General features: G+C 48.8%; 1 protein-coding gene across 1 annotated transcript in view; it reads left to right on the top strand.

Moving 5' to 3' along the window:
• Nucleotides 1-18,172: 18,172 nt before the first annotated feature.
• Nucleotides 18,173-22,638, top strand: part of LOC144676051 (adenylate cyclase type 2-like) — a gene marked incomplete at its 3' end in the record, with an annotated part of 31,717 nt that continues 27,251 nt past the window's right edge. The window contains exons 1-2 of the mRNA XM_078536569.1: nucleotides 18,173-18,382; nucleotides 21,877-22,074. Of these exons, the coding sequence (XP_078392695.1) occupies nucleotides 18,200-18,382; nucleotides 21,877-22,074 (381 nt within the window). The remainder of the gene's footprint in view (nucleotides 18,383-21,876; nucleotides 22,075-22,638) is intronic.

The following is a 22,638-nucleotide window of genomic DNA, read 5'->3' as shown; positions in this document are numbered from 1 at the left end:
TACAGGCTGGAATCTAATCGAGGGGTTCGGGTGGTTTATATATAGAGTAACAGATACCCGGGAGTGAGTTACAGACTAGAATCTAATCGAGGGGTTCGGGTGCTTTATATATAGAATAACAGATACCCGGGAGTGAGTTATTGACTGGAATCTAATCGAGCGTTTCGGGTGTTTTATATATAGAATAACCGAAACCCGGGATTGAGTTACTGACTGGAACCTAATCGAGGGGTTCGGGTGGTTTATATATAGTATAACAGATACCCGGGAGTGAGTTATAGGCTGGAATCTATTCGAGGGGTTCGGGTGGTTTATATATAGAATAACAGACACCCGGGAGTGAGTTACAGACCGGAATCTAATCGAGGGGTTCGGCTGGTTTATATATATAGAATAACAGATACCCAGAAATGAATTACAGACTCAAATCAAGTCGAAGGTTTCGGGTGGCTTTTATGTAGAATAACAGATACCTAGGAGTGAGTTACAGGCTGGACCCTAATCGAGGGGTTCGGGTGGTTTATGAGTAGAATAACTGATACCCGGAAGTGAGTTACTGTGTGGAATCTAATCGAAGAGTTCGGGTGGTTTATATATAGAATTACAGATACCCGGGAGTGAGTTACAGACTGGAATCTAATCGAGGGGTTCGGGTGGTTTATATATATAATAACAGGTACCCGGGAGTGAGTTACAGACTGGAATCCAATCGAGGGGTTCGGGTGGTTTATATATAGATTAAAATATACCAGGTAGTAAGTTACAGACTGGAATCTAACCAAGTGGTTCGGGTGGTTTATATATAGAATAACTGATACCCGGGAGTGAGTTACAGGCTGGAATCTAATCGAGGGGTTCGGGTTGTTAATATATAGATTAACAGGTTCCCTGGCGTGAGTTACAGACTGGAATCTAATCGAGTGGTTAGGGTAGATTATATATAGAATAACAGATACTCGGGAGTGAGATACAGGCTGGAATCTAATCGAGGGGTTCGGGTGGTTTATATATAGAATAACAGATACCCGGGAGTGAGTTACAGGCTGTATCCTAATCGAGGGGTTCAGGTGGTTTATATTGAGAATAACAGATACCCGGGAGTGAGTTACAGGCAGGAATGTAATCGAGGGGTTCGGGTTGTTTATATATAGAATTACTGATGCAGGGGATTGAGTTACAGTCTGGAATCAAGTTCAGGTGGTTTATATATAGATTAAAATATTACAGGGAGTGAGTTACAGACTGGAATCTAATCAAGTGGTTCGGGTGGTTTATATATATAATAACATTTTCCCGGGAGTGAGTTACAGGCTGGATTCTAATCGATGGGTTCTGGTGGTTTATATGTAGAATAACAGATTCCCGGGAGTGAGTTACAGACTGGAATCAAATCAAGGGGTTCGGGTCGATTATATTTAGAATAACAGATATCCGGGATTGAGTTACAGACTGGAATCTAATCGAGTGGTTCGGGTGGTTTATATATAGAATAACAGATACCCGGAAATGAGTTACAGGCTGGAATCTAATTGAGGGGTTCGATTGGTTTAGATATAGAATAAAAGATACCCAGGAATGAGTTACAAGCTGGAATCTAAACCAGGGGTTCGGGTTGTTAATATATAGAATAACAGATACCAGGGGGTGAGTTACAGGCTGGAACCTAATCGATGGGTTCGGATGGTTTATATATAGAATAAAAGATACCCGGGAGTGAGTTACAGACTGGAATCTAATTGAAGGGTTCGGGTGGTTTATATATAGAGTAACTGATACCCGGGAGTGAGTTACAGACTGGAATCTAGTCGAGGGGTTCGGGTGGTTTATATATAGAATAACAGATACCCGGGAGTGAGATACAGACTGGAATCTAATCGAGGGGTTCGGGTGGTTTATACATAGAATAACAGATTCCCGAGATTGAGTTACAGACTGGAATCTAATCGAACGGTCGGGTGGTTTATATATAGAATAACAGATTCCCGGGAGTAAGTTACAGCCTGGAATCTAATCAAGTGGTTCGGGTGTTTTTTTACATAGATTAACAGATTCCCGGGAGTGAGTTACAGACTGGAATCTAATCGAGGGGTTCGGGTGGATATTACATATAGAATAACAGATGCCCGGGAGTCAGTTACAGACTGGAATCTAATCGAGGGTTTCGGGTGGTTTATATATAGAATAACAGATACCCGGGAGTGAGTTACAGACTGGAATCTTATCGAGATATGACTGGCTGGAAACTAATCGAGGGTTTCGGGTGGTTAATTTATGGAATAACAGGTTCCCGGGCTTTAGTTACAGACTGGATTCAAATCGAGGAGTTCGGGTGGTTTAGTTATAGAATAACAGATATGCGGGAGTGAGTTACAGGCTGGAATCAAATCGAGGGGTTCGGGTGGTTTATATATAGAATAACAGATACCCGGGAATGAGTTACAGGCTGGATCCTAATCAAGGGGTTCGGGTGGTTTATAAATAGAATAACTGATACCCAGAAGTGAGTTACAGTGTGGAATCTAATCGAAGAGTTCGGGTGGTTTATATATAGAATTACAGATGATGGGGATTGAGTTACAGACTGGAATCTAGTTCGCCTGGTTTATATATAGATTAACATATACCAGGGAGTGAGTTACAGACTGGAATCTAACCGAGTGGTTCGGGTGGTTTATGTATAGAATAACAGATACCCGGGAATGAGTTACAGACTGGAATCTAATCAAGTGGATCGGGTGGTTTATATATAGAATAACTCACACTCAGGAGTGAGTTACAGGCTGGAAAATAATCAAGGTTTTCGGGTGGTTTATATATAGAATAACAGATACCCGGAATTGAGTTACAGACTCGAATCTAATGGAGCGGTTTGGGTGATTTATATATATAATATCAGATACCCGGGAGCGAGTAACAGGCTGGAATATAATCGAGTGGTTCGGGTGGTTTATAATTAGAATGACAGATACCCGGGATTGAGTTACAGACTGGAATCTAATCGAGGGGTTCGGGTGGTTTATATATAGAATAACCGATACACGGGAGTGAGTTACAGACTGGAATCTAATCGAGGGGTTCGGGTGGTTTATATATAGAATAACAAATACCCGGGAGTGAGTTACAGGCTGGAATCTAATCAAGGGGTTCGGGTGGTTTATATATAGAATAACAGATACCCGGCAGTGAGTTACAGGCTGGAATCTAATCGAGGGGTTCGGGTGGTTTATATATAGAATTACAGATACCCGGGAGTGAGTTACAGGCTGGAATGTAATCGAGGGGTTCGGGTGGTTTATATATAGAATTACAGATACCCGGGAGTCAGTTCCAGGCTGGAATCTAATCGAGGGGTTCGGGTGGTTTATATATAGAATTACAGATACCCGGGAGTGAGTTACAGGCTGGAATGTAATCGAGGGGTTTGGGTGGTTTATATATAGAATAACAGATACCCGGGAGTGAGTAACAGACTGGAATCTAATCGAGGGGTTCGGGTGGTTTATATATAGAATAACAAATACCCGGGAGTGAGTTACAGGCTGGAATCTAATCAAGGGGTTCGGGTGGTTTATATATAGAATAACAGATACCCGGCAGTGAGTTACAGGCTGGAATCTAATCGAGGGGTTCGGGTGGTTTATATATAGAATTACAGATACCCAGGAGTGAGTTACAGGCTGGAATGTAATCGAGGGGTTCGGGTGGTTTATATATAGAATAACAGGTTCCCCGGCGTGAGGTAAAGACAGGAAGCTAATGGAGGGATTCGGGTGCTTTATGTATAGAATAACAGATACATTGGAGTGATTAACTCACTGCAATCTAATCGAGGGGTTCGGGTGGTTAATATATAGAATAACAGGTTCCCGGGCTTGAGTTACAGACTGGAATCTAATCGAGTGGTTCGGGCAGATTATATATAGAATAACAGATACCCGGGAGTGAGTTACAGGCTGGAATCTAATTGAGAGGTTCGGCTGGTTTATATATAGAATAACAGATACACGGGACTGAGTTACAGGCTGTTATCTAATCGAGGGGCTCGGGTGGTTTATATATAGAATAACAGATACCCGGGAGTCAGTTACAGACTGGAATCTAATCGAGGGGTTCGATTGGTTTAGATATAGAATAACAGATACCCAGGAATGAGTTACAAGCTGGAATCTAAACCAGGGGTTCGGGTTGTTAACGTATAGAATAACAGATACCAGGGGGTGAGTTACAGGCTGGAACCTAATCGATGGGTTCGCGTGGTTTATATATAGAATAACAGATACCAGGGAGTGAGTTACAGACTGGAATCTAATCGAAGGGTTCGGGTGGTTTATATATAGAATAACTGATACCCGGGAGTGAGTTACAGACTGGAATCTAATCGAGGGGTTCGGGTGGTTTATATATAGAATAACAGATACCCGGGAGTGAGATACAGACTGGAATATAATCTAGGGGTTCGGGTGGTTTATATATAGAATAACAGATACCCAGGAGTGAGTTACAGACTGGAATCTAATCGAATGGTTCGTGTGGTTTTTTATATAGAATAACAGATGCCCGTGAGTCAGTTACAGACTGGAATCTAATCGAGGGTTTCGGGTGGTTTATATAAAGAATAACAGATACCCGGGAGTGAGTTACAGACTGGAATCTAATCGAGATATGACTGGCTGGAATCTAATCGAGGGTTTCGGGTGGTTAATATATGGAATAACAGGTTCCCGGGCTTTAGTTACAGACTGGATTCTAATCGAGGAGTTCGGGTGGTTTAGCTATAGAATAACAGATACGCGGGAGTGAGTTACAGGCTGGAATCTAATCGAGGTGTTCGGGTGGTTATTATATAGAATAACAGATACCAGGGAGTGAGTTACAGGCTGTTTTCTAATCGAGGGGTTCGGCTGGTTTATATATAAAATAACAGATACCCGGGAGTAATTTACAGACTGGAATCTAATCGAGAAGTTCGGGTGCTTTATATATAGAATAACAGATACCCGGGAGTGAGTTACAGGCTGGAATCTAATCGAGGGGTTCGGGTGGTTTATATATAGAATAACAGATACCCGGGAGTGAGTTACAGACTGGAATCTAATCGAGGGGTTCGGGTGGTTTATATAGAGATTAACAGGTACCCGGGAGTTAGTTACAGGCTGGAATCTAATCGAGGGGTTCGGGTGGTTTATATATAGAATAACAGATACCCGGGAGTGAGTAACAGCATGGAATCTAATCGAGGTGTTCGGGTGGTTTATATATAGAGTAACAGATACCCGGGAGTGATTTACAGACTGGAATCTAATCGAGGGGTTCGGGTGCTTTATATATAGAATAACAGATACCCGGGAGTGAGTTATTGACTGGAATCTAATCGAGCGTTTCGGGTGTTTTATATATAGAATAACCGAAACCCGGGATTGAATTACTGACTGGAATCTAATCGAGGGGTTCGGGTGGTTTATATATAGAATAACAGATACCCGGGAGTGAGTTACAGGCTGTATCCTAATCGAGGGGTTCAGGTGGTTTATATTGAGAATAACAGATACCCGGGAGTGAGTTACAGGCAGGAATGTAATCGAGGGGTTCGGGTTGTTTATATATAGAATTACTGATGCAGGGGATTGAGTTACAGACTGGAATCAAGTTCAGGTGGTTTATATATAGATTAAAATATTACAGGGAGTGAATTACAGACTGGAATCTAATCAAGTGGTTCGGGTGGTTTATATATATAATAACATTTTCCCGGGAGTGAGTTACAGGCTGGATTCTAATCGATGGGTTCTGGTGGTTTATATGTAGAATAACAGATTCCCGGGAATGCGTTACAGACTGGAATCAAATCAAGGGGTTCGGGTCGATTATATTTAGAATAACAGATATCCGGGATTGAGTTACAGACTGGAATCTAATCGAGCGGTTCGGGTGGTTTTTTATATAGAATAACAGATTTCCGGGAGCAAGTTACAGACTGGAATCTAATCGAGGGTTTCGGGAGGTTTATATATAGAATAACAGATACCCGGGTGTGAGTTACAGACTGGAATCTAATCGAGTGGTTCGGGTGGTTTATATATAGAATAACAGATACCCGGAAATGAGTTACAGGCTGGAATCTAATCGAAGGTTTTGGGTGGTTTATATATAGAATAACAGATACCCAGGAGTGAGTTACAGGCTGGACCCTAATCGAGTGGCTCGGGTGGTTTATGAATAGAATAACTGATACCCGGAAGTGAGTTACAGTGTGGAAACTAATCAAAGAGTACGAGTGGTTTATATATAGAATTACAGATGCAGGGGATTGAGTTACAGCTTGGAATCTAGTTCGGGTGGTTTATATATAGATTAAAATATACCAAGTAGTTAGTTACACACTGGAATCTAATCAAGTGGTTCGGGTGGTTTATATATAGAATAACTGATTCCCGGGAGTGAGTTACAGACTGGAATCTAATCGAGATATGACAGGCTGGAATCTAATCGAGGGGCTCTGGTGGTTAATATATAGAATAACAGGTTCCCGAGCTTGAGTTACAGACTGGAATCTAATCGAGTGGTTCGGGTAGATTATATATAGAATAACAGATACATGGGAGTGAATAACTCACTGCAATCTAATTGAGGGGTTCGGGTGGTTTAGCTATAGAATAACAGATACCCGGGAGTGAGTTTCAGACTGGAATCTAATCGAGGGGTTCGGGTTGTTTATATATAGGATAACAGATACCCGGGAGTGAGTTACAGGCTGGAATCTAATCGATGGGTTCGGGTGGTTTATATATAGAATAACAGATACCCGGGAGTGAGTTACAGGCTGGAATCTAATCGAGGGGTTCGGGTGGTTTATATATAGAATAACAGATACCCGGGAGTGAGTTACAGACTGGAATCTAATCGAGGGGTTCGTGTCATTTATATATAGAATAACAGATACCCGGGAGTGAGTTACAGACTGGAATCTAATCGAGGGGTTCGATTGGTTTAGATATAGAATAACAGATAACCAGGAATGAGTTACAAGCTGGAATCTAAACCAGGGGTTCGGGTTGTTAACGTATAGAATAACAGATACCAGGGGGTGAGTTACAGGCTGGAACCTAATCGATGGGTTCGCGTGGTTTATATATAGAATAACAGATACCAGGGAGTGAGTTACAGACTGGAATCTAATCGAAGGGTTCGGGTGGTTTATATATAGAATAACTGATACCCGGGAGTGAGTTACAGACTGGAATCTAATCGAGGGGTTCGGGTGGTTTATATATAGAATAACAGATACCCGGGAGTGAGATACAGACTGGAATATAATCTAGGGGTTCGGGTGGTTTATATATAGAATAACAGATACCCAGGAGTGAGTTACAGACTGGAATCTAATCGAATGGTTCGTGTGGTTTTTTATATAGAATAACAGATGCCCGTGAGTCAGTTACAGACTGGAATCTAATCGAGGGTTTCGGGTGGTTTATATAAAGAATAACAGATACCCGGGAGTGAGTTACAGACTGGAATCTAATCGAGATATGACTGGCTGGAATCTAATCGAGGGTTTCGGGTGGTTAATATATGGAATAACAGGTTCCCGGGCTTTAGTTACAGACTGGATTCTAATCGAGGAGTTCGGGTGGTTTAGCTATAGAATAACAGATACGCGGGAGTGAGTTACAGGCTGGAATCTAATCGAGGTGTTCGGGTGGTTTATATATAGAATAACAGATACCAGGGAGTGAGTTACAGACTGGAATCTAATCGAGGGGTTCGAGTGGTTTATATATAGTATAACAGATACCCGGTACTGAGTTACAGGCTGGAATCTAATCGAGGGGTTCGGGTGGTTTTTATATAGAATAACTGATACCCGGGAATGAGTTACAGGCTGGAATCTAATCGAGGGGTTCGGGTGGTTTATATATAGAATAACAGATACCCGGGAGTGAGTTACAGACTGGAATCTAATCGAGGGGTTCGGGTGGTTTATAAATAGAATAACTGATACCCAGAAGTGAGTTACAGTGAGGAATCTAATCGAAGAGTTCGGGTGGTTTATATATAGAATTACAGATGATGGGGATTGAGTTACAGACTGGAATCTAGTTCGCCTGGTTTATATATAGATTAACATATACCAGGGAGTGAGTTACAGACTGGAATCTAATCAAGTGGTTCGGGTGGTTTATATATAGAATAACTCACACTCAGGAGTGAGTTACATGCTGGAAAATAATCAAGGATTTCGGGTGGTTTATATATAGAATAACAGATACCCTGGAGCGAGTTACAGACTGGAATCTAATCGAGAAGTTCGGGTGCTTTATATATAGAATAACAGATACCCGGGAGTGAGTTACAGGTTGGAATCTAATCGAGGGGTTCGGGTGGTTTATATATAGAATAACAGATACCCGGGAGTGAGTTACAGACTGGAATCTAATCGAGGGGTTCGGGTGGTTTATATAGAGATTAACAGGTACCCGGGAGTTAGTTACAGGCTGGAATCTAATCGAGGGGTTCGGGTGGTTTATATATAGAATAACAGATACCCGGGAGTGAGTAACAGCATGGAATCTAATCGAGGTGTTCGGGTGGTTTATATATAGAGTAACAGATACCCGGGAGTGATTTACAGACTGGAATCTAATCGAGGGGTTCGGGTGCTTTATATATAGAATAACAGATACCCGGGAGTGAGTTATTGACTGGAATCTAATCGAGCGTTTCGGGTGTTTTATATATAGAATAACCGAAACCCGGGATTGAATTACTGACTGGAATCTAATCGAGGGGTTCGGGTGGTTTATATATAGAATAACAGATACCCGGGAGTGAGTTACAGGCTGTATCCTAATCGAGGGGTTCAGGTGGTTTATATTGAGAATAACAGATACCCGGGAGTGAGTTACAGGCAGGAATGTAATCGAGGGGTTCGGGTTGTTTATATATAGAATTACTGATGCAGGGGATTGAGTTACAGACTGGAATCAAGTTCAGGTGGTTTATATATAGATTAAAATATTACAGGGAGTGAATTACAGACTGGAATCTAATCAAGTGGTTCGGGTGGTTTATATATATAATAACATTTTCCCGGGAGTGAGTTACAGGCTGGATTCTAATCGATGGGTTCTGGTGGTTTATATATAGAATAACAGATACCCAGGAGTGAGTTACAGGCTGGACCCTAATCGAGTGGCTCGGGTGGTTTATGAATAGAATAACTGATACCCGGAAGTGAGTTACAGTGTGGAAACTAATCAAAGAGTACGAGTGGTTTATATATAGAATTACAGATGCAGGGGATTGAGTTACAGCTTGGAATCTAATTCGGGTGGTTTATATATAGATTAAAATATACCAAGTAGTTAGTTACACACTGGAATCTAATCAAGTGGTTCGGGTGGTTTATATATAGAATAACAGATACCCGGGAGTGAGTTACACACTGGAATCTAATCAAGTGGTTCGGGTGGTTTATATATAGAATAACTGATTCCCGGGAGTGAGTTACAGACTGGAATCTAATCGAGATATGACTGGCTGGAATCTAATCGAGGGGCTCTGGTGGTTAATATATAGAATAACAGGTTCCCGAGCTTGAGTTACAGACTGGAATCTAATCGAGTGGTTCGGGTAGATTATATATAGAATAACAGATACCCGGGAGTGAGTTACAGGCTGCAATCTAATTGAGGGGTTCGGGTGGTTTAGCTATAGAATAACAGATACCCGGGAGTGAGTTTCAGACTGGAATCTAATCGAGGGGTTCGGGTTGTTTATATATAGGATAACAGATACCCGGGAGTGAGTTACAGGCTGGAATCTAATCGATGGGTTCGGGTGGTTTATATATAGAATAACAGATACCCGGGAGTGAGTTACAGGCTGGAATCTAATCGAGGGGTTCGGGTGGTTTATATATAGAATAACAGATACCCGGGAGTGAGTTACAGACTGGAATCTAATCGAGGGGTTCGGGTCATTTATATATAGAATAACAGATACCCGGGAGTGAGTTACAGACTGGAATCTAATCGAGTGGTTCGGTTGGTTTATATATAGAATAACAGATACCGGGGAGTGAGTTACAGGCTGGAATCTAATCGAGTGGTTCGGCTGGTTTATATATAGAATAACAGATACCCGGGACAGAGTTACAGACTGGAATCTAATCGAGGGGTTAAGGAGGTTTATATATAGAATAACAGGTACCCGGGATTGAATTACAGGCTGGAGTCTAATCGAGGGTTTCGCGTGGTTTATTTATAGAATAACAGATACCCGGGAATGAGTTACAGACTGGAATCTAATCGATGGGTTCGGGTGGTTTGTATATAGAATAACAGATACCCCGGAGTGAGTTACAGGCTGGAATCTAATCGAGGGGTTCGCGTGGTTTATATATAAACTAACAGATACCCGGGAGTGAGTTACAGACTGGAATCTAATCGTGGGGTTCGGGTGGTTTACATATAGAATAACAGGTTCCCGGGCGTGAGTTAAACACTGGAATCTAATCGAGTGGTTCGGGTAGTTTTTATACAGAATAACAGATACATTGGAGTGATTAACTCACTGCAATCTAATCGAGGGGTTCTGGTGGTTAATATATAGAATAACAGTTTCCCGGACGTGAGTTACAGACTGGAATCTAATCGAGTGGTTCTGCTAGATTATATATAGAATAACAGATACATGGGGGTGAATAACTCACTGCAATCTAATTGAGGGGTTCGGCTGGTTTATATATAAAATAACAGTACCCGGGAGTGAGTTACAGGCTGGAATCTAATCCAGGAGTTCGGGTGGTTTATATATGGAACAACAGATACCCAGGAAGGAGTAACACACTGGAATCTAAATCAGGGGTTCGGGTGGTTTATATATAGAATAACAGATACCCGGGAGTGAGTTACAGACTGGAATCTAATCGAGTTGCTCGGGTGGTTTATATATAGAATAACAGATACCCGGGAGTGAGTTGCAGGCTGGAATCTAATCGAGGGGTTCAGGTGGTTTATATGTAGAATGACAGATACCCGGGAGTGAGTTACAGGCTGGAATGTAATCGATGGGTTCGGGTGGTTTATATATAGAATAACAGATACGCGGGCGTGAGTTGCAGCCTGGAATCTAATCGAGGTGTTCGGGTGGTTTATATATAGAATAACAGATACCCGGGAATGAGTTACAGACTGGAATCTAATCGAGGCGTTCGATTGGTTTATATATAGAATAACAGATACCCGGGAATGAGTTACACACTGGAATCTAAAGCAGGGGTTCGGGTGGTTTATATATAGAATAACAGATACCCGGGAGCGAGTTACAGACTGGAATCTAATCAAGGGGTTCGGGTGGTTTATATATAGAATAACAGATACCCGGGAGCAAGTTACAGGCTCGAATCTAATCGAGGAGTTCGGGTGGTTTATATATAGAATAACAGATACCCGGGAGTGAGCTACAGGATGGAATCTAGTCGATGGTTTCGGGTGGTTTATATATAGAATAACAGATACTCGGAAATGAGTTACAGACTGGAATCTAATCGATGGTTTCGGGTGGTTTATATATAGAATAACAGATACTCGGAACTAAGTTACAGGCTGGAATCTAATCGAAGGTTTTGGGTTGCTTTTATTTTGAATATCAGATACCCGGGAGTGAGTTACAGGCTTGACCCTAATCAAGGGGTTCGGGTGTTTTATGAATAGAATAACTGATACCCGGAAGTGAGTTACAGTGTGGAATCTAATCGATGAGTTGGTGTGGTTTATATATAGAATTACAGATGATGGGGATTGAGTTACAGACTGGAATCTAGTTTGTGTGCTTTATATATAGATTAACATATACCAGGGAGTGAGTTACAGACTGGAATCTAATCAAGTGGTTCAGGTGGTTTATATATAGAATGACAGATACCAGGGAGTGAGTTACATGCTGGAATCTAACCGAGTGGTTCGGGTAGTTTATATATAGAATAACAAATACATTGGAGTGATTAACTCACTGCAATCCAATCGAGGGGTTCGGGTGGTTTATATATAGACTAACTAATACCCGGGAGTGAGTTACATGCTGGAATCTAACCGAGTGGTTCGGGTAGTTTATATATAGAATAACAAATTCATTGGAGTGATTAACTCACTGCAATCCAATCGAGGGGTTCGGGTGGTTTATATATAGAATAACAAATTCATTGGAGTGATTAACTCACTGCAATCCAATCGAGGGGTTCGCGTGAATGTTATAAAGAATATCAGACACCCGGGAGTGAGTTACAGGCTGGAATCGGATTGTGGTGAACGGGTAGTTTATATTTACATTAATTGACACCCATGGGTGATCCAGACAGGAATCTAATCGAGGAATTCAGGAGGATGGCATCTGGAATAACTGCATTCTTATCCTTCGATGTCACACCTTCCGCTCCTCCCTCCCCAGCATTGCTCGGCCGTCATTATCCCTCCCCCTCAGCCCTCGCCGCTCCGTGGCCCTTTTCCCCACTCCCCCACCAGCCCCCCCGGCTCCCCTCCCCCGGTGCAGTCCTCCAGAGCCGCAGCTGTTTCACCTTTGAACCCAGCCCAGATCAGTCAGCGACCCTTCCTCTCGAGCAGCTTTTCCTCCTGACCTCTGCACCCCCGCAACTCCACCAACCCCCCCACAATCCATCCACACCACCCCCCCTCCCCCGGGGGGCTCGTCTCGCTGGGTCGGGTGACGTGTTGCCCGGCAACCCCACTCCTTGGCAAGGGCGCCGCCGGTTAACCCTTTGCCTGCCGGCGCCCTCTCGGATCGCGCCATTCTCTCGCCGAAGGCCCACATTTCCCCACCCCTTCTCCAGAGGCTCGGGCCTGTATACCAGGCCGAAACCTCCCCCCCCACCGCCCCTCTCACCCCACCCCCCCCCCCACCCACCCCCCTCTCCCCCACCAAGCTCCCACTGCAGCACCCCACCCGTCTGCTGTACTCAGGTGGGTGTTAGAAAGATCCCGTGTCCGCCGACGGAAGGAGAGCCGCTTGCGACCCGGTGAAAGTGAAGGTGCTCCCTTTTAAGACGGAGAGGAGGAGGAATTCCTCCACTCGGGGCGGGGGCTGGGGAGTGGTGGTGGGGGGGGGGTGGGTGTGGGGGGGTCGATAGCCTTTGCAATCCTCTCGCCCGGAGAGCGGTGGAGGCCGGGTCACTGAGTGCGGTCACTCGAACGTCCGAACCACGAGCTGGGGTGAGGCCACTCGGCCCCTCCTCCGGCCCGCTCCCGCCATTCGATAAGATGGCGGCCGATCCGACTGTCACCTTGACCCCCACATTCCCGCCAACCCCCACCCGATAACTCGCTTATCGAGAATCTATCCAGCTCTGCCTTAAAAATATTCCAAGGCTCCGCTCCCACCGCCTTTCGAGGAAGAGATTTCCAAAGACTCGCCGCCCTCCGAGAGAACAAGTTTCTCCTCGTCTCCGTCCTAAATGGGCGACCCCCTTATTTTTAAACAGTGACCCCCCCCCCTCGTTCTAGATTCTCCCACAAAAGGAAACATTCTCTCCACATCCACCCTGTCAAGACCCCCTCAGGATCTGAAAGGCTTCAATCAAGTTGCCTCTCACTCTTCTAAACTCCAGCGGATACAAGCCCAACCTGTCCAACCTTCCCACATACGACAGGCTGCCCATCCCTGGTATGAATCTGGTAAACCTTCCCTGAACAGCTTCCAATGCATTGACATCCTTCCTTAAATAAGGAGACCAATGCTGTACACAGCGCTCCAGATGTGGTCTCACCAGCGCCCTGTACAACTGAAGCATAACCTCCCTACTTTTATATTCTATTCTCCCTCACAATAAATGATAACATCCTATGCACTTTCCTGATTACCTGCTGTCCCTGCATATTAGCCTTTTGTGATTATTCGAGGCCGAGTTAGACAGAGTTTTGATCGATGAGGGAGTCGAGGGTTATGGGGGAGGGAGGAGGGGGGACAGGTAGGAAAGTGCAGTCGAGGTTACAGTCAGATCAGCCACGATTTTATTGAATGGTGGTGGTGGGGGGGGGGGGGGGGCCGAGCAGGCTCGACGGGCCGAATGGCCTCCTCCCGCTCCTCATCCTCATGAATGTGAGGGGGAAATCTCCCCCCACTCTTACCCCCTGACCGAGCCGCTATGCTTCAACCGATCACTAAAGGCCGCATCTCGTTCCGCCCGCAATGGAGCTCCAGCAGTTCTGATCTTGGCCAAGAGGAGGCGAGAGTGGGGCTAGCCCGAACCCTGACCCTTTCACTCCGCCTGCAAGGCCTCCCTTGGGTTAGGGGGAGGGGGGAGCTGCCGGATGGAGACCAGGAGTCAGGCCTTATCTATAGAATTACAGAATCACACAGCACAGAAGAGGCCCTTCGGCCCATCGAGTCTGCACTGACACGTGAGAAACACCTGACCTACCTACCTAATCCCATTTACCAGCACTTGGCCCATAGCCTTGAATGTTGTGACATGCCGAGTGTTCATCCAGGTACTTATTAAAGGATGTGAGGCAACCTGCCTCCACCACCCTCCCAGGCAGTGCATTCCAGACCGTCACCACCCTCTGGGTAAAAACGTTTTTCCTCACATCCCCACTAAACCTCCTGACCCTCACCTTGAACTTGTGTCCCCCTCGTGACTGACCCTTCAACTAAGGGGAACAGCCGCTCCCTATCCACCCTGTCCATGCCCCTCATAATCTTGTACACCTCGATCAGGTCGCCCCTCAGTCTTCTCTGCTCCAATGAAAACAACCCAAGTCTATCCAACCTCTCTTCATAACTTCAATGTTTCATCCCAGGCAACATCCTGGTGAATCTCCTCTGCACCCCCTCCAGTGCAATCACATCCTTCCTATAACGTGGCGACCAGAACTGCACACAGTACTCCAGCTGTGGCCTCACCAAGGTTCTATACAACTCCAACATGACCTCCCTACTTTTGTAATCTATGCCGCGATTGATAAAGGCAAGTGTCCCATATGCCTTTTTCACCACCCCACTAACATGCCCCTCCGCCTTCAGAGATCTATGGACACACATGCCAAGATCCCTTTGTTCCTCAGAACTTCCTAGTGTCATGCCGTTCATTGAATACTTCCCTGTCAAATTACTCCTTCCAAAGTGTATCAGCTCACACATTCCAGGGTTAAATTCCATCTGCCACTTATCTGCCCATTTGACCATCCCGTCTATATCTTCCTGTAGCCCAAGACTACTCAACCTCACTGTAAACCACCCGGCCTTGAACCTATGACCCCTTGGGGTAGGGTAGGGCCACTCGGGGAGCCCTGCTGCGCCATCCGACCCCCTCGCGGCTGCTCGTCTACGTCAACACCCTCCTCCCGCCTGATCCCCGAATCCCTCAGACCCCCCGGGAATCTCCCCCAGGCTCAGTCCGGGGCCACAACAGCACCAGAGGATCCGGAACCTTCCGGGAGAGGGAATCCCCCGAAGGCCCGCGACCCTTCGAGTGAGGGAGCGCCCCCTTCCTCTCGGCTCGAAAGGGACAACCCCCTTGCACTGCTTCTGAAAGAACAGCGAGTTGCATTGACATAGCGCCTTGCATGCGACGAAGCATCTCAAGGCGCTCAGCAGGTGCACGTGACACCCCTTTAGCCACTTCAGGAGATATTCGGTCGGGTGACCTCAAGCTCGGTCCAAGAGTTCGGTTTTAAGGACTGTCAATGGCAATGACCATCTCCAACAAGAGAGAATCTAACCATCACCCCTTGGTGTTCAATGGGCATTACCATCACTGAATCCCCCACTATCAACATCCTGGGGGTTACCATTGACCAGAAACTGAACCGGACCAGCCATATAAACACTGTGGCTACAAGAGCAGGTCAGAGGCTGGGAATCCTGCGGAGAGTCACTCACCTCCTGACTCCCCACCAAAGCCTGTCCACCATCGACAAGGCACAAGTCAGGAGTGTGATGGGATACTCCCCACTTGCCTGGATGAGTGCGGCTCCCACAACACTCGAGAAGCTCGACACCGTCCAGGACAAAGCAGCCCCCACTCGATCGGTACCCCATCCACAAACATTCACTCCCTCCACCACCGACGCACAGTGGCAGCAGTGTGTGTACCATCTACAAGATGCACTGCAGCAACTCACCGAGGCTCCTTCGACAGCACTTTCCAAACCCACGACCGCTACCATCTAGAAGGACGAGGGCAGCAGACGCACGGGGAACAACACCACCTGGAAGCTCCCCTCCGAGCCACACTCGCCATCCCAACTTGAAAATATATCGGCCATTCCTTCACTGTCGCCGGGTCAAAATCCTGGGAACTCCCTCCCTGACAGCACTGTGGGTGTATCTACACCACAGGGACTGCAGCGGTTCAAGATGGCGGCTCACCCACCACCACCTTCTCAAGGGGGTAATTAGGGGGATGGGGCAACAAATGCTGGGCCCGGTCCAGCGACGCCCACATCCCCGTGAATGAACTTAAAAGAAAGAGTGTCTTAAAAGAGGAGAGCGAGGTCGGGAGAGGCGGAGAGGGGTTGAGGGAGGGAGGATCCCAGAGCTTGGGGACCCGGGGAGCTAAGGGCATGGCCGCCACTGGCGGAGTGATTCAAATCGAGGCGGGGGGGGGAGGTGAGGCTGGAGAGGCCGGAATCGGAGGAGCCGTGGGCGGGGGAGGAGAGTCCGGAGGTTGGGAGGGGGGCTAGGGGGAGGGGGGGGCGAGGCCACGGAGGGATTGGCAAACAAAGGTGGGGGGTCTTAAAATGGAGGCGTTGCTGGGCCAGGAGCTAGCGGAGGTCAGCGAGCGCGGAACGGGGTGGGGTGGGGGAGGGGAGGGAGGGGCATGGGTGCGATAGTGGGGGGTAGGGGGTGGGAGGGGAGCGTTGGACGGCCGGAAGTTCACGGAGGTCGGGGGTGGGGGGGAACGCGGGAGAGCAGCCGGTGAGTGGGGAGGTGGGGGGGGCGGTGTCGGAGAGGTCAAAGGGCGGAGGTGACGGAAGGGACGAGGGGGCTTCTGGGGTAGGTGAGCCGAGGCGGGGGGGGTGTGGTGGTGAGGTGGTGTGGGTGGGGAGAGTTGCGCATTGGGGGGAGGGGTTCAGCACTGGGGTTGGGTGAGGGGTGCGCGTGGAGTAACAGACGCCCCCCGTGACCATCGGCCTAACGGACTCTGTGCTCTTTGCTTTGCCTCCCTTGTGTTTCAGGGTCACCTTCCTCCCCCCGTCCCACCATCCCCCCCGTCCCCGCCAGGAGCCCGGCGCCGGGAGAACGGGGACCCTCCCCCCTGGGGAGCGAGCCTCCGATAACAGCGGGAGCAGGGAGCTCCCGCCCCGGGATGGGCCCCCTCGAGGCGAGGTGAGGCGAGGCGAGGCGAGGGAGGGAGGCCGGATGGGCGTTCCGAGGGCGCTTGTTGCCTTGGCGCCCAGTCCGCTGAGGTAATCGCCAAACCCTCACCCCACATCACCCACCCCACCCACCCCCACCGCCTGACACCCACAAACCCCCTCCCCCACCCCCAAAACCCATCCCCCAACCACCCCGCCCACCACCTCTTTCCGAATTGGGACCTTCCAGTTCCTCTCCGCACCCCCGGGTCGACGTGGTGACCTGTGACACCCCCTCTCTTCCCCCTCCACCAGCACCCCCAAACCCCCCGACACCCACAAACCCCCTCCCCCACCCCCAAAACCCATCCCCCACCACCCCACCCACCACATCTCTCCGAATTGGGGTATTCCAGTTCCACTCCCCCAACCCCGGGTCAACGTGGTGACCTGTGACACCCCCTCTCTTCCTCCCACCGCCCCCCGCCCCTGCCCCCTGACACCCACAAACCCCCTCCCCCACCCCCAAAACCCATCCCACCCCATCCACCACCTCTTTCCGAATTGGGGTCTTCCAGTTCCACTCCCTCAACCCCCAACCCCCAACCCCGGGTCAACGTGGTGACCTCCCCTCTCTTCCCCACACCGCCACCACCCCTCCCCCCCAACACCCTCAAAACCCCTCCCCCACCCCGAAACCCATCCCCTTCCCCATCCCCCGTCCCCCCACCACCTCTTTCCAAATTGGGGTCTTCCAGTTGCACTCCCCAACCCCCAACCCCCAAACCCGGGTCAACGTGGTGACCTGCCACACCCCCTTTCTTCACCCCGCCAACCCCCCCACTGCCCCTCCCCCTCCCCCCCTCATCCAACCAGCACAGATGCCGGCCCGCAGGAGGAGTTTCTTCGGCAAGATGAGGAAGGAGGAGGATTTCCGGCGGGGGAGTTGCCTTTTCGAGACCTACTACTGCAACAGCCAGCAGCAGCCGCTCACCCTCATGGTGCTGGCCATCATCCTGGGCATCTGCCTGGCACTCCTCGCCATCTTCTTCGTCCGCGGCCTGGTAGGTGCCCACCCCCCCACCCCCCGCCGCCTGGCTTCTTGGGAACGACCCCCCGGCCCGTCGCTCTCCCCTACCCCCCCCACCCCTGCCCACCCACCCCGGCTACGTCTTGTTCTCATGCCCTTCCGCAGCTCCTGCCCTCGCCCGCCTACGGCGAGCACCCTCGCTGGGACATCTTGACCCGCACATCGTCCGAGGCCGGGCCCTGTGGCCCCGCAGCCTCGGCGCCGTGCCCTTTGACCTCGGGGTGACCCCCCCCCAACCCCCGGCCCCAACTCCCCCCCTCCCCATCCCTCTCTCAGCGCGGCGACCTCATCTCCGAAACCCTCGCCTATCACCTCGAGGCCGGACTGTTCCAGCACTCCAATACTCCTCGATTTCTCTCTCTCCTGCTCTCTCTCTCCCGCTCTCTCTCTCTCTCTCCCCCTCTCTCTCTCCCTCTCTTTCTCTCTCCCTCTCTCTCTCTCACTCACACTCTCTCACTCTCTCTCTTACTCTCCCTCTCTCTCTCTGTCACTCTTTCTCTGTCACTCTCCCTCTCTCTCTCTCTCCCCCTCTTTGTCCCCTCTATTTCTCCCTCTCCCTCTCTCTCTCTCTCCCTCCCTCTCTCTCCCTCCCTCTCTCTCTCTCCCCTGTCTTTCTCCCCCGTCTTTCTCCCTCTCTCTCTCCCTCTCTCTCTCTCCCTCCCTCTCTCTCTCCCTCTGTCTCTCTCCCCCGTCTTTCTCCCTCTTTTTCTCTCTCTCTCTCCCTCTCCCTCCCCCCCCCCTCTCTCTCTCCCCCCTCTTTCTCCCTCTCTCTCTCTCTCTCTCTCTCACCCACACCATCTCCGGGGATGGACTGCCGATCAACGCGGTGACCGCATCGCCGGAACATTCCCCGCTCAGCCCGCAAGCGCGACCCCGAGCTTCTTCCCGCCCGCCTGTCATTGTGACCCTGCTCCGCACCCTGACTCCAACCTCTCTGTCCTCGCTCTGCTCCACCGTTCCAGTGAAGCTCATCATAAGCCTCGAGGGGCAGCGCCCCCACCTTCCGATGAGGCTCCGGGAGGGGATCCCCGTCCAAACTATTCCCACTTCCGGCCGCAGGTCGGCCGACCCGGAACGTCGACTCCCCCTCTGCGGACGTTGACACACCCCCGCCCACCCCACCCCAACCCCACCCCACCCTCCACTCCGAGTGTTCTCCCAGCGCATCCCCTCTTACCCTTCACACCCGCAACCCGCTCCCGGCTGCTCTCCCGCATCCCGCCCTCCGTAAACTTCAGCCCCTCCAAAACTCTGCTGCCCCCTCCCTCCCCCGTGCGCGTCCTAACTCACACCGAATCCCGTTCCCCTTGAAATCCCCTTTCCCTACTTCTGGAATCCCTTCCGAGATCTCCACGCTCCTCCGATTCCGGCCTCTTGAGCGTTCTCTCCCCCCCCTCCACCGATTTGAATCACTCCACCATGGGCGGCCGTGCCTTCAGCTGCATGGGGCGCCCCACCCCACCACCCCACCTCGAGCTCTGGAATTCCCTCCCTGAACCTCTCCGCCTCTCTCTCTCTCACACCCGCTTTTAGATACTCTTTAGCGCCTCCACCTTTAACCAAGCCTTTGGCCACCTGACCTGGTAGCCCCTTATCTGGCTCAACGTCAAATTTTCTTTGATAATTTTGTTACGGCCCAGCGGATGGTAAATGCTGAGCTGCTCAAATCCCAGAGGGAAACTTGAAACAGCCGCCACAACTGTTTTGCAATTTGTATTTTTATTTTGTGACGCGTGCTGCCTTGAATTCAATGGTCCACCGAGGATTTTTACAAAACTAAATTAAACATTTATTAATAGAAGGAATGATTTTAAGCACCTACATAGGTCTACAAATTATTACTATGATAACTCCTGGCTCCCCTAATAAATCTGACTCCAGGTTACACCTCCATTAAGGTAACAGTAAAACAACATGGATTTCAACAGACCCAAGCAAAGCCACAATACCCTGGACAGTGATATTTAAAATGAATTCTCTTATCTTCGGTTCCTATAGGCAGCGACTTGATACCTGCAGGCTGGAAGTTTTTCACACTTGTTAGACCTTAGAGTTTCTTCTTCCTTACACATAGCCTCATCTCCTTTATACATGTTTCTCCCTTTTTAATGTAAATCCCATTGTTTCAATAGGCCTTTGCAACTTTACTTTTCCCATAATATAAATCTTTCTTAGCACTCATATTATCAGTAATCTTTGGGAAAAATAAACGTGCTGTTTGGCTTAGCCTCATTTGGCTAGGTGTAACACCTTACCATCTCTTTGAAATTCACTACCCGGGTTTATCTAAAAATGCGAATGTTCTTAACACCTCCCATTCTAAAACTTCAGCTATGTTTACGTATTTAGCATTCCAAACCTAGTTTCTATTCTGGTAACTCGAAAGCTCCAGACCAGCTGTCCCCAATTCAATTAAAATCCACCCCTCCCGACACACCCACACACACACACACAAACACACACATACAACCACATACGCACAAACACACACACATGCACAAACACACACACACGCACAAACACACACATACAACCATATACGCACAAACACACACGCACAACCACATATGCACAAACACACACACGCACAAACACACACATGCACAAACACACACATACAACCACATACGCACAAACACACACACACGCACAAACACACACATACAACCACATACGCACAAACACACACACACGCACAAACACACATATACAACCACATACGCACAAACACACACGCACAACCACATACGCACAAACACACACACGCACAAACACACACATACAACCACATACGCACAAACACACGCACAAACACACACATACAACCACATACGCACAAACACACACACACGCACAAACACACATATACACACGCACAAACACACATGCACAAACACACACACACAAACACACGCACAAACACACACACAAACACACATTAAACACACACACAAACACACACACCAGCACACACACACCAGCACACACACCAGCACACACACAAAGACACATTAAACACACACATTAAACACACACACAAACACACACACCAGCACACACACACCAGCACACACAAATACACACACACTAACACACACGCGCACTAATAAACACAAACTAATCCAAAGCCCACTCTTAATCTACCTTTACAATAAATTGCAATAGTATGGTGAAAATGATTATATTTTCATGACAATTGCTCCAGTGAAGGGCCTGGGGGTGTTTTCCCCTGGAGGTGCTAGGACAATACTGGGTGTTGTTGTTGTAGCAGTCAGTGGGCTTTGACTGGGAGCCCGCCGCGGGGAGGAGCCCACCCAGACCCCCCGAGTGACCTGCGCTCCCACCAGACCTGACCACCAGGGGCCTGGTCAGCCCCGCGCGGGGTTGGATCCCACTCCGAGTGGCGCTCGGTGCCCGGCCAGAGCGGGCGGAGCCCCCTAACGCCTAACGGCGCCTCTCCTTCCACAGGAAGTGTCGAAGAACCTGGCTTTCATCATCACAGTCTTCGTCGCCCTGGGCGTCTTCTTCGTCACGCTGGTCCTCGTCTGCATCGAGTCCGTCTTCCAGAAGGGCAGGAGGGCCTTCGCGCTCTGCATCTGGGCCTGCCTCGTCGCCATGGGTTACGTCTTCATCTTCGAGGGCGGGGTGATCAGCGCCTGGGACCAGGTAAGGGAAGGGGAGAGGTCACCTGACCTCTCGAGGCACGGCGGGGCGGGGCGGTTGGGGTGGGTTGGGTGGGGGTGTGGGTGGGGTGCTGGTGGGGGTGTGGGAGGGAGCGGAGGGGAGCTCCAAGTGTGCCCTGGACATAGCTGTGGATACTGGAAGTATCCGGGCCATCTTTGTCTCTCTCTCTCTCTCTGTATCTGTCACTCTCTCACTCTCTCTGTCATTCTCTCTCTCTCTGTCTCACACATTTTTACTCTCTCTCTCTGTCTCACTCTCAGTCTATTCCACTGTCTCTATCTGTCTCTCTCTTGCCCTCTGTTCTCTGTCTCTCAGTCTCTGTAATTCTCTCTCTCCCTCTCTCTCTCTCTCTCTCTCTCTTGGTCACTCTCAGGGTATTATTCCCTCTAATATACACAGGGGATATTATTCTCTGTGATACACATGCTCTCTGTCATCCCTTATCTCGTTTTCTCTCTGCCTCTCTCTTTCTATCTCATTTTCTGTCAGTCTTTGCCTCTTCTGTGACCTTTTCTCTGTCCTCTCTCTCTCTCTCCTTCTCTCCCT

Source organism: Cetorhinus maximus, unplaced genomic scaffold, assembly GCF_964194155.1.
Source record: "Cetorhinus maximus unplaced genomic scaffold, sCetMax3.hap1.1 HAP1_SCAFFOLD_1322, whole genome shotgun sequence".
In the NCBI taxonomy this organism is placed as follows: Eukaryota; Metazoa; Chordata; class Chondrichthyes; order Lamniformes; family Cetorhinidae; genus Cetorhinus; species Cetorhinus maximus.
Note: the sequence above shows the minus strand (reverse complement) of the source record. Positions and strands in the feature narration are given on the sequence as shown.